Source organism: Oreochromis aureus, linkage group 3 (genome assembly GCF_013358895.1).
Source record: "Oreochromis aureus strain Israel breed Guangdong linkage group 3, ZZ_aureus, whole genome shotgun sequence".
Classification (NCBI taxonomy): domain Eukaryota; kingdom Metazoa; phylum Chordata; class Actinopteri; order Cichliformes; family Cichlidae; genus Oreochromis; species Oreochromis aureus.
Genome location: NC_052944.1, coordinates 9,301,562 through 9,318,927, shown reverse-complemented (window position 1 = coordinate 9,318,927; position 17,366 = coordinate 9,301,562). Strand labels below are relative to the sequence as shown.

The following is a 17,366-nucleotide window of genomic DNA, read 5'->3' as shown; positions in this document are numbered from 1 at the left end:
CACCACCACCACCAGATTTTACTGTTGGCATGATTCCTTTTCTTAAATGCTGTTTTAGTTCTATTCCAGATGTAATGAGACTCTAACTTTACAAAAAGTTTTTGTCTCGTCAGTCCACAGAATATTTTCTCAAAAGTCTTGCAGATCGTCACGATCGCAAATGTGTAAAATGTGCAAAGAGCCTTTGTGTTCTTTGTGGTCAGCAGCGGTTTTCTCTCCCATGGATGCTATTTTTACACAGTCTCTTTCTTATTGTTGAGTCATGAACACTGACCTTAACCGAGACATGTGAAGCCTGTAATGTTGTTCTGGGTTCTTTTGTGACCTCCTGGATGAGTCGTCAGTGTGATCTTGGAGTAATTTTAGGCCATTCACTTTAGGGAAGATTCACCACTGGTGTATGTTTTCGCCACTTTTTTTCAGTTGTTTTTGTTGTTGTCTAGATATGCAATATTTTCATAAAACATTCTGACAGCTTCCTTTTTTGTACACTTTGTAATACAGATTTAAATCAAATAGATGTTTTTTTTAAAGCCATTTTATCTAAGTACTTTGAGACAAAGCGATCTTCCATTTATCCTTGTAACTCTTTCAAACTTTAATTGCTGTGTCAAACCATTTTAGGGAGGAATTACGACTTTATGTCCTCTTGGGTAAGTCTTTACAAGTTCTGAGGTTTGGGCGGTTTATCCAATTTTATTTGACAGATCGTCTTGAGTGCCATCAGGTAAACTGGAAAACAATTGTGCAATGCCATCTTCAAGGCTCTGCACAGATGTTCATTAGGGTTCAATCTGGGCTTTGGGCTGGGCCACTCATCAACAGTCATAGACTCAAAGCCAGCATCGTCTTTTGCTAATTTGGCTGAATTCATTCTTCCCTGACTTCTGCCCACCCTCCCCCTACCTGTGGCTAAGAAACACACCATAGTGTGATTCTGCTACGTCCCTTACTTCATTGTAGGAAACATATTAACATATGATGACAGTGCATTGTGTTTTCCAGGTATAGTACCACAGTTGAATTTTCTTCCTTCAGGAGCCAGTCTTTATTCCCAGTCACATTATTTCTATTCAGTTCAATTGTATTTATACAGCACCAAATCACAACAACAGTAGCCTATATTGTAAGGTAGACACTACAATAATACCTACAGAGAAAAACCCAACAATCATATGACCCCCTATGAGAAAGGGGGTTTATTTAAATAAATGCTTAAAAACTTGCTTAGAATGTTCTTCCTTCTATAATCAGCTTTTTGCTCCATCCTAACTTTTCATTCTGAGAAACAAACAATAAATCTAGATAGTCCAAACAGAAAGTCTTCATTTAGTTCAGTTGCATTGTTTCAGTATTTCTTTTAACCTTAGATTAGTGTTGTGTTTTCACATCAGTCATATTCAAATATTAAGCTGCTAAAATCAATTCCCCTTACAGACTTGCAGCTTGTTTTATTGATATATTTGAACATCAACAAATATTCTCTCACTCCTCTTTCTCTCCAGTTTACTGTAACAGTTTACTTTAATGTATGTATCATTTGAACTTCTGGAAATCAGGTCTGTCTTGTTTTCCAAGTTACAATAGCTAATTATTTTTCCCTAACAAATTCATAAAAATATGAAATGCTAAAATTACTGTAGTATTACACACTGACATGAGTCACACCACAAACTCAGCTGCAGTATACAAGTAATGATATTTATTTGCATTTTCAGGGTATGTTTTATTCCTGTCTGACCCTGTCCTTATGAAACATTACTTAGAGTCTCTGATATTTTACTTGTCCTCTGACTTTAACCCTCAGCACTGTAATGACATTGGCAGGAGAGGTAGTGCACCTCTCCTCATTTTAAGTTATTACCTTTTCCTGACCTCCCTCTGAAATCTGCTTTTGCTTTATGACTCAGCAGTGTATCAGGTTACACTTCCTGTCTTATACTATAACAGAGGACCTGTGGGTGGGTATGACTTATCTATAGGGCACCATTCCATAAGTTTATACAATCTGAAGAATTTTCTTAGAACATTTTTTGGATTCAGATGAACTTTTTACTCTTGAATTGGCAATCTAGGCCTGAGTCAGAATACACAGAGGTAAACAGTTCATAATACAATATGTGAAAAGATAAAAAAATATGTGACAATATTTGTAAATGTAAATGTTATAAACTACATGAACTATTTCTTTTTCCTTAGCTCTTTCCTTCCTTTTTCACCAAAGACAATAAAACCATTAAAGTTTTTAATGTCTTGCCACCACTGATATAAATATAAGCTAAAATGACATCTGTTAAACACACTGATTTTTGACCACTCGAGCCGATATTTGCAGTATTTTCTTCTCTGTTTGGCCTGTTATTATTGGATGTGGCTCTGTGGGTTATGTTAACTTGGATCTTTCCATGCACACACACACACGCACACATGCACTGTATTAAATGCAGATTGTATATGTTGTGTTGTTGGATACATCAGTCAGTTTCTGTATTTATTCATTTTTTTAATCCGGATAAGGAAGATTCACTTATACAATATTTGCACATTTATAAGGTGACTGCTTTGTGTTTTGCTGTCGAGATTTAGTGTGAAATCTGTCAAGGCTGTGTCTTGCGGATTACCTTGTCACTTGGATAGAAAGTTTCTGAAAATGTGGAAAAGTTCAGAACAGAGCTTTCCTTTGATAAAAAAAAAGACAAAAAAAACACTGCCTATCTTCCCCATGTACTCTTGTTTATGTTTTTCACCAATGCTGTCATTTTCTTTCCTCTCTCTTAACTCGTGTCAGATAGCCTTAGGTGAAAAGGACTTTTGCTTTTCTCTTTTGGCTTTTAAAATTTTACTTACGTGTGGCATAGTGCTGGCCACAATAATGGACTTTTAAATAGAGTTACTCATGAGTTTGAAGAAAAAGCTGACAGCAAAACAGAAAGACATTTAAAATCAGCTTGCCCTATTTTATGTACAGTTCAATACAAGGTATACCAAATGTGGTACCGTGCAGTAGCGCTGTTGTCCAAAGCATTGTAAGAGCTCTTAGCCGTTATTACCTAAAAAGCAAAGCAGCCTCACATAATTTTGTTAAGCATTCTGCATCGTAGCACTAGTCCACTCTCCTCTTGCTGTTTTATGACACATTTTATACAGAGTGAACTGGAAATAAATGGACACATTAGCTAATCAAACCACTTTGTGGTTGGAACATTTGCAAGAGTATATCTTTAGTAGCCAGATGTAATTTGACATTTCTCATACTTGCACTGGAAAAACATCCCATTTTGATATTAAAACATACAAAGTAACTATTATCTTATTATAAAGATGATTTTTCCTTTTGCTGTGTTCACAAGAATTCAGTCAACACTGTACTCTTGTTATCACTATGATTATTTTATTCCTTCATACATCAAGATCCCACTCCCCTGTAATAATTCATAATTGCTTTCTTTTATGCATCTTAGTTATTTTAATTTGCGGTGACAGATGGTTTTGTAATCAGGAAAAAAAGATAATAAAAACAAAAATTTTGTATTCTAAGAGATTCTCAGTTTTAAACTTTGGTTTTTAATGTGAATAACTGCATCTCGGTGTGGAATGGCAGCCAGAATGTCCAGTGCCTCTGGCCCAGTGTCAACTGGGATGGACTCCCCCGTCTGGGAGTAAAAAAAGTAGTAAAGAAATGCTAGATTTTTTTTATTAATAACATATATTTATTTAGTTTAGCTAAATAAATATATGTTACAGCTTTTTATTTCATCTATTCCTCCAGCCATTCTCTTCCACTTATCCAATTATATACAGAGTTGAAGTTGAATTATATACAGAGAGTGCGTGTGTGTGTGTGTGTGTGTGTGTGTGTGTGTGTGTGTGTGTGTGTGTGTGTGTGTTAACATAAAGATTAACAAAGAATAACTCACTGAATGCTGCTCTGTGAACAAACACAAAAAGCATCCTTACTGTGAATTCTGTGTAATACAGTTCGTGCAGTTTATGTTGTACACGTGTCAAGTTTGTGTGGGCACATGCGTCACTCAATGTCTGTATGAATTTTAATTAGACTTTCTGCATGCAAGTGTGACAAAGATTTACAAGCTTAACATCTTGTTGCCATAGATGTTAAGCTTGAACTCCCTCTGTGATAACTTCTTGATGTGCCTCAGCCCTTTATCTCTAATGAGAATGTTGTTCTGGAAATTTTGATAATTGGTTTTGAAACAAAGTCAGCAGTCACAATAGACTGTTTTTTCTCAGGATATGCACAGTTTGATTTCCAAGGCCATATTTCTTATTAACTCACTGAATGTTTGCTGCCAGAATAACGCTGAAAGTCATTCACAAATCATGCAACGTGTTTATTTTGTTTGTTTTGGGGTTTTGTTTTTGTTTGTTCTTCTGTTCGTCCAGATCAAAATAATTATATAAATCTTTTAAGCATACCTGGATTTTGAATTATTTAACATGGAGATAAATTTGTATGTTTGTAACTGTAACTGTGTTTGAACTATGATGTACAGTACCTTGTATACTTATATCAAACCAGCAGTTATGTAGCTTCCTCCATGTGCAGGGAAATAGGAAGATAGAGAGAGAAGAGGCTGTTTTTCATTGCAGGCATGCTTTTCTCCCCTCGGTAAATTCTTTAGTTAGCTTGGTAAGGATTAGGTCTGAAAAGTCTCTCATTTGCCGCCAAAGCCCTCAGGGATTCATTGGTGAAGACATTCAGCTTCTCTACTGCTTCCCTCTGAATTTAACTTTGCCATTTATTTATTTTTATTGCAGCCCACGTCTGATTTGCGCTCTCTTTTGCATTTTTCGACTGTCTTTATGATACATTTAAACTTTTTTTCAGCTCTTTGTTGCTTGAGGTACTGTACACTAATTTAGAGATATTGGACTGTCAATTTAAACGCAAGTTTACATTTCAGCATTTGATATTTCTTTTAGTTTTGTATCGGGTTTAACGAGAGTTAGTATAAAGAATTGCTCTCTTTATTCTAGATTTTTATCCTAGATCTTATCCTGTAAGCTCCGCCTTTGCACATGGACAAAATATGCCTAGAAAAGATTTGATCTGAAAATTGCTCACATATCCTTGTGAATTACAAGCACTTTCAAAATACTTGGATCCCAGTTGAGTTGAAAGCCTGAGGCTATGTGGGATACACCCTAATGGAAAACAGCTCGGGGATAAAGGTAATGGTTGGTAAAGACTACAGGAAACTCTAAATGGGATAAAAGACACAAGCTCAAAAGAAAGAGGTACATTCCACCAAGTGTCTGACTGAAAGCATTTTTCTTCCCCAAGGCTAAATTTTGAAATGTTTCGACGTGACGCAAAATAAATGTCAGCCACATTAGAATGAAACTTTAAATGGTATGGATAATCACCATTTCCTTTAGCATTACCTCTTAAGGGATCCTTCTTAATTTTGACGAGACATAAGAAGAATATCAAATGTTGGAAAATATTTGATATTGATGTTAATTAGCACTTCTTCTGATGTTAATTAGAAGAAGTGCTGGAGCTTTTTGACTCATATAAGCTATTGTCAACACCAGAGTTAGGACCCAGTAAAGGTAATAAAAACCTAAAGTTTCAACCAGTCCTTGTAATTGCTCGAATACAAAGCTATGGCTTAACTTTGAAACAGTTGAGATTGTATATATTTATATATGCTATTCCAAGTTAATTCAGTTCCAGTGTTGAACTTAGACTGTACACGAATCTTTCTCATGTTTCTAAAAAAAATACAGTTTCTCCTTCCTTCCCTTCTCCCACTGTGTCGGTGGAAGGGAGTTAAAACTTTAAGCAGCTGAGCTTGACAGAGAGAAACTCTTTTTCTCTTTGACAGAGAGAAACAGGGATGACATGACAATGTAGGATGAGGGACTGTGTTCAGAGATGAGTGGAGGGTAAAGGCAGAGTCATGACCAATGATGGTATAAATGACCTCTACTGTACATCAGAAATCCTTTTACTTCAGCTCAGGAGATAGACAGGAACACGTGAGGATACCTTATGAAAGACAGGATGATGGGCTATGATCAGAGATGAGAGAGAGAGGAAAAGCAGGGTCACAGCCAGTGATTATATAAACAACTGCTACCCTGCTTCAAACGCGGTCCCAGTGCTTAAGCTTGGCAGATGCTCTGTCATTCAAGAAGAGCTTTCAGATCCTTTGTTGGTCTGTTTATGGAAAGTGGCTATTCTTTCTCAATCCAGTGAACTAAACTCAGGTTAATTTAGCAACAGGGATGCATAGGGAGATGTACATGAGCGTTAGTGTTAAGTAGTTGGTATCGCAACCTGTTATGGTAGGTGGCAGCCAAAGGAATGCCATTTCCTTTGAATGCCCCATCTTCATCTTGTCATTGAAGTCTAATACTAGAAGTTGTATAAATGACCTGGGCTTCCATGCTCATGGGTAGTGCAGAAAATAGATTTGTCCTTTGCAGTTGCAAAATTAAGCATATTTTCAGATTCTTGACCTTTTTGGTTTTTATAAATTGTGATAGAAATCCCTGTGAAGATACTGCATGCTGCTTCTGCAACAGCTGTTCATTGCTTCTGCCACCCTCACGAAAAAAGTGCCAGAAAACACACTGAACCACTATGTTGTTGAGTCACATTAAAATATTATCAACCAAGCTACAAGTTAATGCAGCAATGTCACATAAAGGCCCAAGCCCAGAAGCCACAACGGCAGATCAAAATGCCAAGCTCTCCACAGGGATGCTATGCTATGCTTTTTTTTTTCTTTTGGGGTAGCTCCTCTTCTTCTAACTCAAGAATTGCAGTTTTATTTTCTTGTTTTACAGACTGACCTGTTCCGCTGCTGTTTAGTAGAACAGTCTGAGAAGCCATTGGCTGCTTTTCATTGTGTCAGTGTGTTTGCTTATTTTCCTCAGTCACATATGTACGGGAGAACCAAAAGAACAGATGACTCAAATCAGCCAAATAGGAAATCCTTAGTGTTAATCTTAAGTATGTCAGCTACTTATAACATGTGAAGATGCAAGCTGGTAAGATCTACCTGTGAGGTACACCTATGTTTCCTGCTCTAAGCTCCTACAAAAGCCTCCTCTCTCCTCGAGGGGCATTTAAAGTATTAGACAATCCTTGATGATGGAGGAACGTGTGAAATTTCTGGATCACAGGAAGAAAAAAGACATGAGCAAGCATAAATTAGCATAATGAAAAGGACCTACTGTTTTTCATTTCTGAAAGCCACCGATATGAGAGGAACTGTAGGTACAGTGGACTGGTCGAAAATATTTCTGTTGGACATTTCTTGAAAAAATGAATGTGCAGCTATGAAATTATTGGGGCATCCACAGCTTTCTAAGAAAGTCAGTAGATTAAAGGCTTAACCTTACATTTTCTGGGAAAGAGAGTAATACATTTTGCTGTCAAGTCTCCAAGACTGGATGTCTTTATGTTTTATCCATGTTTGATGAAATTATGGAAAAACACGTGCTTGGAAATATAATATCGACTTCTTTCTGTTCTCTTTCCCTTTTCCGTGCAATCCATGTTCACCCTGAAGCTGAAGAATATGCTGTTGAAGGTAAGACTGATTTTTCTCTCCTAAGGCCCTCTGATGGCTTGTCTTGATGTTCTCATGGATGCTGATTCAGGTTGCTTCTAAATGCTTTATGCCATCCCTCTGTGGAGGGGCATTGTCAGTTTGGACTGCGGTTATAAGTGACCTCCAGGGGCCCTAATGAATTTTTTTCTGTATAAAATACACGTGATGGATGTGCACCTGAACTGTTCCTTATTTTTCTATTATTATTATTTTATCTTGTCTTTCTTCATTTGTTTTCTTTTTTTTTTTATTATAGTTTATCTCTAGAGAATATGAACATGCTTGTATATGAAATTGTCAAGACAGCTGTTCTAACCTTGAACCAGTCTACCCATTAACAAGTTATTGTTCAAGTTCACATGCCATGACAAGGTGATGACAGGTTGCTGTCTTCACATCCTTTTCTGTCCCCTACAAAGGTGAACAAATCCTGCTGGTTTAGGCCCCAAAGGCACCACATTAGCCCTTGGGCCATGAAGGTGCGAAGCCAGTGCTGAATGTAGAAGACATTATGGATACATCAGTGTCTGCTGATCTTTCTGCAAATTGTTGCCTTCCAGAGGTTCACCCACTGGGTGACTGGATCTGTTTTTCAGTTCAATCAGACACTGAAACTGACATAAACAGGCTTTTTTTGAATATGCATCCAGATATTGGCATCTAGGTGTGTGTGTGTGTGTGTGTGTATGTGTGCTTGCATGTATTCTTGTTGCATTTCCTCTGTACTGAGTTTGAGGTGATGGATTACCTATCACAGAGCGTGATCCAGCAGGGGAAATCACTATGACAAACACCCTCTAGCTTCAAGTTTTTTTTAAGCTGAAAAAAGTTATGCTGCAGTTATTTCTCAATCTTTATTCTGAACCCGAGTTGTTTATCTTGTGGCATATTGGAAATATAGAAACTCACATCATAGAGCCACTTCAGTGTTATTAGCTATCGCAGTGGGTTCTGTTTGAAATCTGGTTCTGCATGATATGCACTTGATGTGTGCACTTGTGAACAGCGTGAAGCTGACATTTTCTGTTTGTTCCTATATAATGCCAGCTTCTTGTTTTTCTGTGGGTACGTGTCTATGTATGAGTGAATCTTGTCACCAGGTGATGGGTAAATGTCAGGAGGAAGGTTTCAAACAGCAGTAAATGATGGCAATCCTACATTTCCTATGGAAGCACTGTCAACACATCCTACATCAATCGACAGGTTCATGTAGGATGTGTTGAGGGACACGAGGTTTGATTGAATGTCTTCATATGATATGAATATGTCATTTATGTTTGTATTTGTGTACATGTAACAATGTGATGGAATTTCAGAAGCCTAAATAAGCTCTGGGTAACAAAGCTAAATATTTATCTAGGATATTTAAGGAAGATGCAAAGATTTTTCCACATCTTACCCAGGTTTCTGAATGCTACTACCTGCACCTGAGAAATAACCTGATGTAATAGCAGAACATTTGAAGGAGGAGGAAATCGAGTTTTGCCTTGAGGTTATGAATGAGAGAAATGTAATTGGTAACTTTGATGGCAGAGAGCATGAATATGCTGACCTATTTAAGTATGTAGTAGACAGCTTACAGGACTCTGGGTTCTCTGCACTGTACAAGTCAGGTCAACAACCAGTCAAATTAATTTCAGGTTAACAGTTGATGTCAAATTAACCCTTTCAGCACTGTTAGTTTGGATATGTAAATGTCACAAGTGCTTAAATAATTTGGAGTAACTGGTATACCAGTATTTATCTATACAATCATATGAATAAGCAGATCCTTTTGTCTTTTGCAAACTTCATAACCAGAAAAATCACATTGATGTAAACACTATATGATGGAGAGAGGGATGTAATGGAGGGAAGCTGGGAAAGAGGAGATGCAGAGGGTGCTGAGAGGATGCTGAAGAAAGTGACTGGTTCAAGGGAAGGTTGACTCCTGTGAAGGGACTGTGGGAACTTGTGTTAACTGTCAAAAAGTTAAACAAGTGAAACCTGACTCTCACAGATATGTAGTTCTAAGTTAAAGTGCTGCCTAGTGCACAAAACAAGCAAATAATCTGGAATCATGTAACAGCAATGTAACATGGCCCAGTAAGCATCTGTAGTTTCACTACTCATTTCAAGTATGTGTCTGATATTTCTTTGCACAGTTGGTTAAGCATCCTTTTATTATGTTTGCTTCCAATGATTTGTGATGGAAACATCCTTGTGCAGAGTTCTGAATGTTTTCTGTAGTACTGTGACCCTAATATGAGCCACTCTTTCAGTTTTGAAGAATTTAAAAAGCCTTGGAGTTTAATTTTCACTCATAAATATATCTGGGGTCAGAATACATAGTTTGTTTAGATCGTTGTTAAACTGAGACATTTTAAGTTATAAAAATCTTAATCAATTTGTCCTTCACTTTAATTTAAAAAACAAGGAGCCCGGGGTATTGTGTAGTAACAAGACTGCTTGATAAATTCATTTAAAATAGTCTATAGTCAGAATTTTTTTCTGCTATTTTTAGGGCTTCCCTGTGACTGCACTTGGTATAATTAGTGTTGGTGACCATGTGTTAAAAGGTTGGTTGAGATTGATGATACAAAGAGACATTCAAAGCCCGGTGGGAGGCCAGTATCCCAGGAAAGGTGGTTGGTGGCCCTCGCTCTTACACTGTAGGTCCTCGATTGATGATGTGTCAGCAACACTGACCTGTTTTACTGGAAAAAAAGGCCATCAGTGTACTCAGATCCTAGCATGCCCTCCCATAGAGGACTGCATGTATGATATATTGTTTCATTATGTAAGGGCAATTTTAGCTCATCATCTGGTGCAGAGGTTTTCTATAGAAAGTAATAAAGAAATGGAAATAAAGCTAAAGGCTGTGTTTGTCTGTAACGGCATAGAGGTTAGCTGAACCAAAGTGACATACTGAGGTTAACTTGAGTTTGTAGAAAGCTGACCGGGAAGCCAACATTTTCAAAACTGTTTCCAGCCAACGCCGAGGCAGTGGGTCTGCCAGACGCTTGATTCGGAGAGCTGGACAGTGACTCACAACCCAGCAGAGAGACAGCAGAAGTGGATTTTGGGACTGGTTGGCGACCTACCGAGCAGATTGGCTATGTTCCCATGAGGCACACAGATTATGAATAATGTTTCAGTGGATTTATCAACGTGTTTTAGATAATACCAAAAGGTGATAACATAAGTTGGGTTGTTTAATATAATTTGATCTCAACTACTTATGATTATAAAGCACACCTGTCCATAGAATCAGTTTCTTCCATTCCAACCTGTTCACCACCATGGACGGGACCAAGTATCTGCATCCAAAAGAAATGGAAATAAAGCTAAAGGCTGTGTTTGTCAGTGACAAGAGTTTTGTAGACCTGCACAAGACTGGACTACAGATTGGCTACAAGACCATCAACAGCTAGATAGAAGCTTATGATTATAAAGGTGTGAAGGTGACTTTACAACCTGTTTTGGGAAGAAACGACGTCAGTGACAAGATTGTAGACCTGCACAAGACTGGACTGGGCTACAAGACCATCAACAAGAAGCTTGGTGTGAAGGTGACTACTTTTGGAAGAAATTCAAAATAAGCACCAGTCACCTTTTGTCTGGTGCTCTATGCAAAATCTTGGCTTACGGGATAAAGATGATTATGAGGTACCTGATGGATCAGCCCAGAACTACATAGGATGAGCTTGTTACTGATCTGAAGGCAGTTGGGAATACAATCACCAAGAATATCATTGGTAACACATTGTAATTTATTCAAATATTGCAGCACCTATAAGATCCCTCCTGCTTATGAGAGACACACGTACAGGCCCGTGTTCAGTTTGTCAGTGAACATGTAAATGATTCACAGAAGGCTTGGGAGAAAGTGCTGTGGAAACCAAAATGAAACTCTTTGGTATTAGCTTCATCTATCTTGTTTGGAGGAAAAGAAATGAGCATGAGTATGACCCAAAGAACATCATCCCCACAGTTAAGTACCAACATGGAAAGATTGTGGTTTGGGGCTGTTTTCCTGCTAAGGTTACAGGACAACTTCACTGCACTGAGAAATTATTTTTACCAGATCACTGAAGATGGGTCATGGATGGTTCTTCTTGCATGACAGTGACCCAAAACATACTGCCAAGGCAACAAGGGAGAGGCTAATTAAGCACATTAAGATCATGGTGGGGTCTAGACAGTCTCTAGACCTCTGTCCTATAGAAAATGTGTAGAGGGAGCAGATTTTTTGTGTCACAAAGTGTCATCCATTTAACATGAACATGGCTGAGAGACAAAATAGCTCATCTACAAATGGACAGCAGCAGATCAAATCTATAGCTGACCTCTACATATGACCTCAGACACAGCGCTTTCTTTTCAATGCTGATATTAGACAATCTGATCATGAAAAATGATCATTTCTCCCCAGGTCATGCGGCCCTTCAACTTAATCTCACCCCTGGGGAAGAGGAATAACTACTTTTCCTCAACATAATGAATGGTTTGACGTTGGCTGGAGATACAGGATTACAGATTTAAGTTGTCCCTGTAGTTATAGGAGATTACTTTGGATCATCCAAACCAGATTATGGATTTTGTTCTTGTTTGCTCAAGAGAAATAAAACTAAATAATAGAAGAAAAACTTCTCTAAAATTGTGTGTGTGTGTGTGTGTGTGTGTGTGTGTGTGTGTGTGTGTGTGTGTGTGTGTGTGTGCGTGTGCGTATCCCAGGGGCAACAGGAGAAAACACAAAGTGAAGCAAATATTACATGCACCGATGTCATTGTGGTATTAACCTAGATTCATTTTATTCTCTGGAACAAATAGCATTTTTTGTACATAATTTATATTCAAATTCCAGTTAGTAATGTTATGCCAAGTATGACTGGCTAACTGCCTGACTACTTTTGCTAGTGCCTTATTTAAGAAACGCACAAAAAGTCACACGCCAAACCTTGTGATTTTTATCACTCAATCCAAGTTGAGTTTTACTTAAATTAAGGTCAGTACAATAGCATTAATAAACTCTTGCCTATTTCCTTTTGATTTGTTTCAACTTAATTTCACTTTATATTGTCTGCGTGGTTGTCCATGCCCCAGTTGCAGTGCTTGTGCACACTGCAGTTTGAGTTGGAAAATATGTATCAGAATTTCAGGAGCGGGACCACGCCTCCAAACACGCTCCTTCCGATTGTCATCTATATAGGTTCCGCCAGTTCTGCAAGCTGTTCATTCTCGTTTACGTGCCCCACCCTCCCTCCCTCCTTGTTTTCAATTCTTTAACTTCTTCACTTCTATTTAGTGCATGGGGTTCTGCCAGGCCCGGGAACCGTCGCCAGTCGCCTTCGAGGCCTTCCCCAAACCGCAGCTCAATTCATATCCAAGCACTTTCACCTTTACCTACTAAAACGCTGTCAAACCTAAAATGAGGACGTGGGCCCAGCTAGTGAAATATAAATTGGGACACGGCAAAACAGCAGGATTGCAGTATCTGCAGATGTACACAGATATCTTCATACTTATCTTCATTCAGTGGTTAAACAAAGCTGTTGACTTTGGAAGAATGCTAGCTAGCTTATTCCTCATAATCAATCAAAAAGAAGAGACAGAAAATAAACAAACCCAGACCCACAAAGTCAGAGTGGAAGATGACCAGTGACAGTGAGGATGAAATGCAACTAAATGGTGTATGTCTGCTGTTGAGAAATTGCTTGGAAGCTTTAAGACAGTGGGATGCCTTGATGTTCCCTCTGCCTGCCCAGCCTCTGCCAGATGTTGCAGTAAGATTAAGCCTTCTCAGGTCCTGGAGGAGACAGAGTCCAGCCATGCCTGTTCTCAAGACACATTAATTTCACCCCACACACAGCTGCCTTTTTCCCCTCTCTTTCTATTTTGCGCTTTGTGATAACAAAGTCTAAAGCGGTGGAGTGGGCATCCCCTTGTGAACAACTCCAGATGCTTCAGTGTCAGCATGCATTGCTTTAGGCAGTACTGTTTGCCAAGATAGAGAGAAATGGATTGGACAATGCATGGCCTGCTGCGCTGGTGCTGCACTGTGTTTATGCGTATTCATGTGTGTTGGTGAGGAGAAGAATTTTACATGTTCCAGATTTTTCTCCTCTGCTTGAGATTATTTTGCTTCCCAGTCTTGTACAGAAATGTGAAACATTTACAGAACGGCTCAAATGATGATTTTTCTGTGGTGTCAAGATGTTCTGTAACTCATCAATTCAGTACCTGACCATATGGTGATCGTCAAAATGCCCAAAATGTGAACTAACTGCCATCTTTTTTTATTTAATTTGGATTTAACTTATATAGCATCATATAGCATCTGTGTTCTTTTGAAACCTCTTAATGATTGTAATCATCATAAGAGGTCATAGAAATTAAAAGTCAATCATTTAAAGTCAAATGCTTCACCAGAACTGCACTGGTTGGAATCTGCATTAAGCACACTGGGGAAGCCATTAAGAGATTAAGATGGGTAATACAATAAAACATAAGCACCCTAGTTATTTCTGTATGTAGAGGTACTTCAAAGCATGCATTTATCCTGTGTGTCTGCTTGTGTATGTAGACTGGAATATATGCAGAAGCTGACACATTCTTATTTTCCACCTGACACTGTTGTCACTTTTGTAAACAGATTGTTCCACAGCTGAAGTCAAAAGTCACTGCCTCATATATATTTTTTTCATTCTCTCTACACAAAACTTATTATTTCCAAGGTGTTAGAACATTCCTGTTGTACCTGTATCCCTTTCTGAATTCAATTAGGCCATGAAATGCCACAGACTGCAAAGCTACGAGTCCGTGCTGAGCAGGTGACACAGTGAGAGATTGCATTTTAGCAGAGCCCGGTGAAAAAGTCCATCTCCCACCCTTCCCCCAGTTGACAGAGAGTGCTATGAAAATAAAAGCACTTTAACTTCCATCTGGCTACTAAACCAAAATGGTGAGAAAATTGGTAACTGCCACATTTTTCTCCTTTCTCACAGGGGCGTGCCAGCCCCTTTTTTATGTGAAAATGTATTTCCTCCAGCACAGACTTAGCAGTACTTCTGCATGTGTATGAGATAATGTACTTGTATACTGTATATTATCCCACTTATACAGGTGTTTTTCCAACACCAGGACATGACTTAAGGTCTTAGGCAAATTTGTATCCCAGCCTACTGGAAACAACAAAGCAACCAGGTCCTTACTGTAACACTAATGCATTTGCTGTGTGAAAGTTCAGATGTATTGTTTGGGGGATCCACCTTGTATTTTGTTGTTTAACATTAATTTAATAGGCCCTGCGATAAATAGATGTTGGAGGAATGAGGGCACAGCGGAGGAAAATGTCTTGTGAAGTCAGGATCAATATGCTGGTGAAATGAATGAGAGTGACCAATAAATGAAGGGAAATGTGGAATAGAGACATTTTCTCCTCATCCTGCTCTCACTTTTATAATGAGAAAATAGTAATGCTTGAGTGGGCTTTGCTTTCGAAAACCTCCTTCTACTTGAATATGAAGCAATTTTCCTCTTTTGTGTTTATCCCTTTCTCATCTTCTGTTTTTCTTTTCTTATCTTCTCCCTTTGTAGGCTCTGCAGTACAGTGCAAAAGTCTTAAGTTGCCCATCATTCCTTTATATGCTTTGCCTCCAGACAGACTTCCTTGTCATTGTTTTTTTGTTTGTTTGTTTGTTTATTTGTTTTGTTTTTTGTGGTCTTAAGCAATTTTCTTTGGACATTGACTACTTTTTCCACTCATTTTCAATCGAATCCTTATAACTGATTTTTTTTTCAGAAGAATATATAATTTATTTGGTTGTCTGTATAAAAAAGGCACAATAAGTCAACACACAACACTGGATGAACCAGTGTCGTTGTGTCTAACAGACAACTTAGCAAAGAACCTATTTTTAATTGTAGCTTTGGGTAGATATCTAGAGTAAATGACCAGTATCTGAAATTGTCTGTGAAGGTTCTCAGTCATCCAGGTCATTGTAGTCTAAGGAGCTTGGAAAGAAAAGCATCTGGACTTCTTTAAGTTGCTTGAAGATGTTTCACCTCTCATCTGAGAAGCTTCTTCAGTTCTAAGGTCAAATGGTGGAGAGTCCCAGATTTAAGCCCTATGAGAGTGTCCCCCCCAAGAGGGACATGGACCCCCTCTCCACCATTTGACCTTGGAACTGAAGAAGCTTCTCAGATGAGAGGTGAAACGTCTTCAAGCAACTTAAAGAAGAGAGGGGCTTTTCTTTCCAAGCTCCTTAGACTATCTGAAAGGTATGTTCCTAAGAAATAGGAAACCTGAGGGATTCAATGAAGTCTGAGATGGTCTCAGTGGAAGGTCAAATTACACAAGATCAGTCACAATAGATATTGTGGAGTGGTGAATCCAAATTTCCTTCAACATTATTGAAATAGTTTGGGCCCATCTTGACAAAGAATTGAACAAAAGGCAACCAAAGACCAAACGAGAGCTCTGGAGTAGCCTGGAGAACTTTACTTGAAGGCTATTTAAAGAACAGCAGCTTGCCTTAGAGATTCAGGCAGTGTTGAAGATTACCAGTGATCATACGAACTTTCCAGCTCATTAGGGCTGTGCAAACTGTAAATGTAAGTATATTACTATGTATGTTTACATGGGTGGCTCAGGACTCTGCAGAGTACTGTTCTTTTTTTCCTTGACTCAAACTGACCTTGGGCATTATCATGGTTTTAAGGTATAACACTAACAAAGAATATTTTAGCAAAGAGCTTTTATTGCAAAATGCTAGTCTTGACTAAAGCAGCTGGTAGAACAGGTCAAGGACAGTCACTAGTGGTAAAGGACTACCCATAGCTGTAAATGTTTCGATTACAGCTATGGGGTTTGTCTTGTTGCTGGCTTTAATATCCCTCAGTTAGCCAGTCAATGCTAAAAATGTTTGGCAGTCCAGTTTAAACTCAAGGAGCTTTTGAAGGATTGTGCAAGATGTTACTGTGCCAAGCAGCAAAGAATTAAGACTGTCATGATGACTTAAGTAAGACAGACTGGAAAATAGTGTCAGAGATTAGATATTGACTGCTTTAAGAGCCTGACTGGAGACTCTGTGTGAGTATTTGACTGACAGACAAGATACAAGCATGTGTGGAGTTCTTGTTATTTTTCATATTGCTGGATTATATGTTTCAATTATTGACGGAAAAGGCTTCACTGGTTCAGTGGAATCTCAGGGAAAGTTTTTTTCAACAGCATGAGCGTATAACTGTCAAACCTTCAGAAAGTCTTCTTATACTTGGCCCATTATAGCTGCTGTGTCTTCACAGAAAACCTGGTTTATTAAATCTGCTACACATCGCACTCAATCAAAGGCCACTCGATGGCTTTTTGATCGACTTTTAGGTTAAGAATTAAAGTGGGATGAATTGTTGATCTTTTCTTTTTTGTGTTTTTTTATGTATAGTCTTGTTTCTTGATTCTCAACATTGTTGTCCCAGTGACATTTTATTTCATCACTTATACGACACAGACAAGGCAACAGAATAAAAGTGGCTATTCATCTTCAGTACTTGTACTCATGTTTTAATTCATACAGCTTTTAAACAAAAGCTTATAAATATATAAATATATTATTCTCACTGTTGAAATTCACTATTAGTGGGATTAAAGTGGACATGACAGCCATCATGACACTGAGAAACCAACTAAGGAAGTTCATTCCATTTGTGTTTGAAATTTGTCAGCTACTCTTTAGTTTTTTTGTTCTTTTTTTGTCAACAGTAGTTGTAGTTGCTGTATAGCATAGCAATTTACAC

The 17,366-nt window shown here is 38.2% G+C and overlaps 1 protein-coding gene across 1 annotated transcript in view; it reads left to right on the top strand.

Moving 5' to 3' along the window:
* The window catches only part of nrxn2b (neurexin 2b), a 654,120-nt gene that overhangs the window by 109,079 nt on the left and 527,675 nt on the right, over window positions 1-17,366 (top strand). Inside the window, exon 3 of the mRNA XM_039609711.1 lies at window positions 7,548-7,568. Coding sequence (XP_039465645.1) covers window positions 7,548-7,568 — 21 coding nt within the window. The remainder of the gene's footprint in view (window positions 1-7,547; window positions 7,569-17,366) is intronic.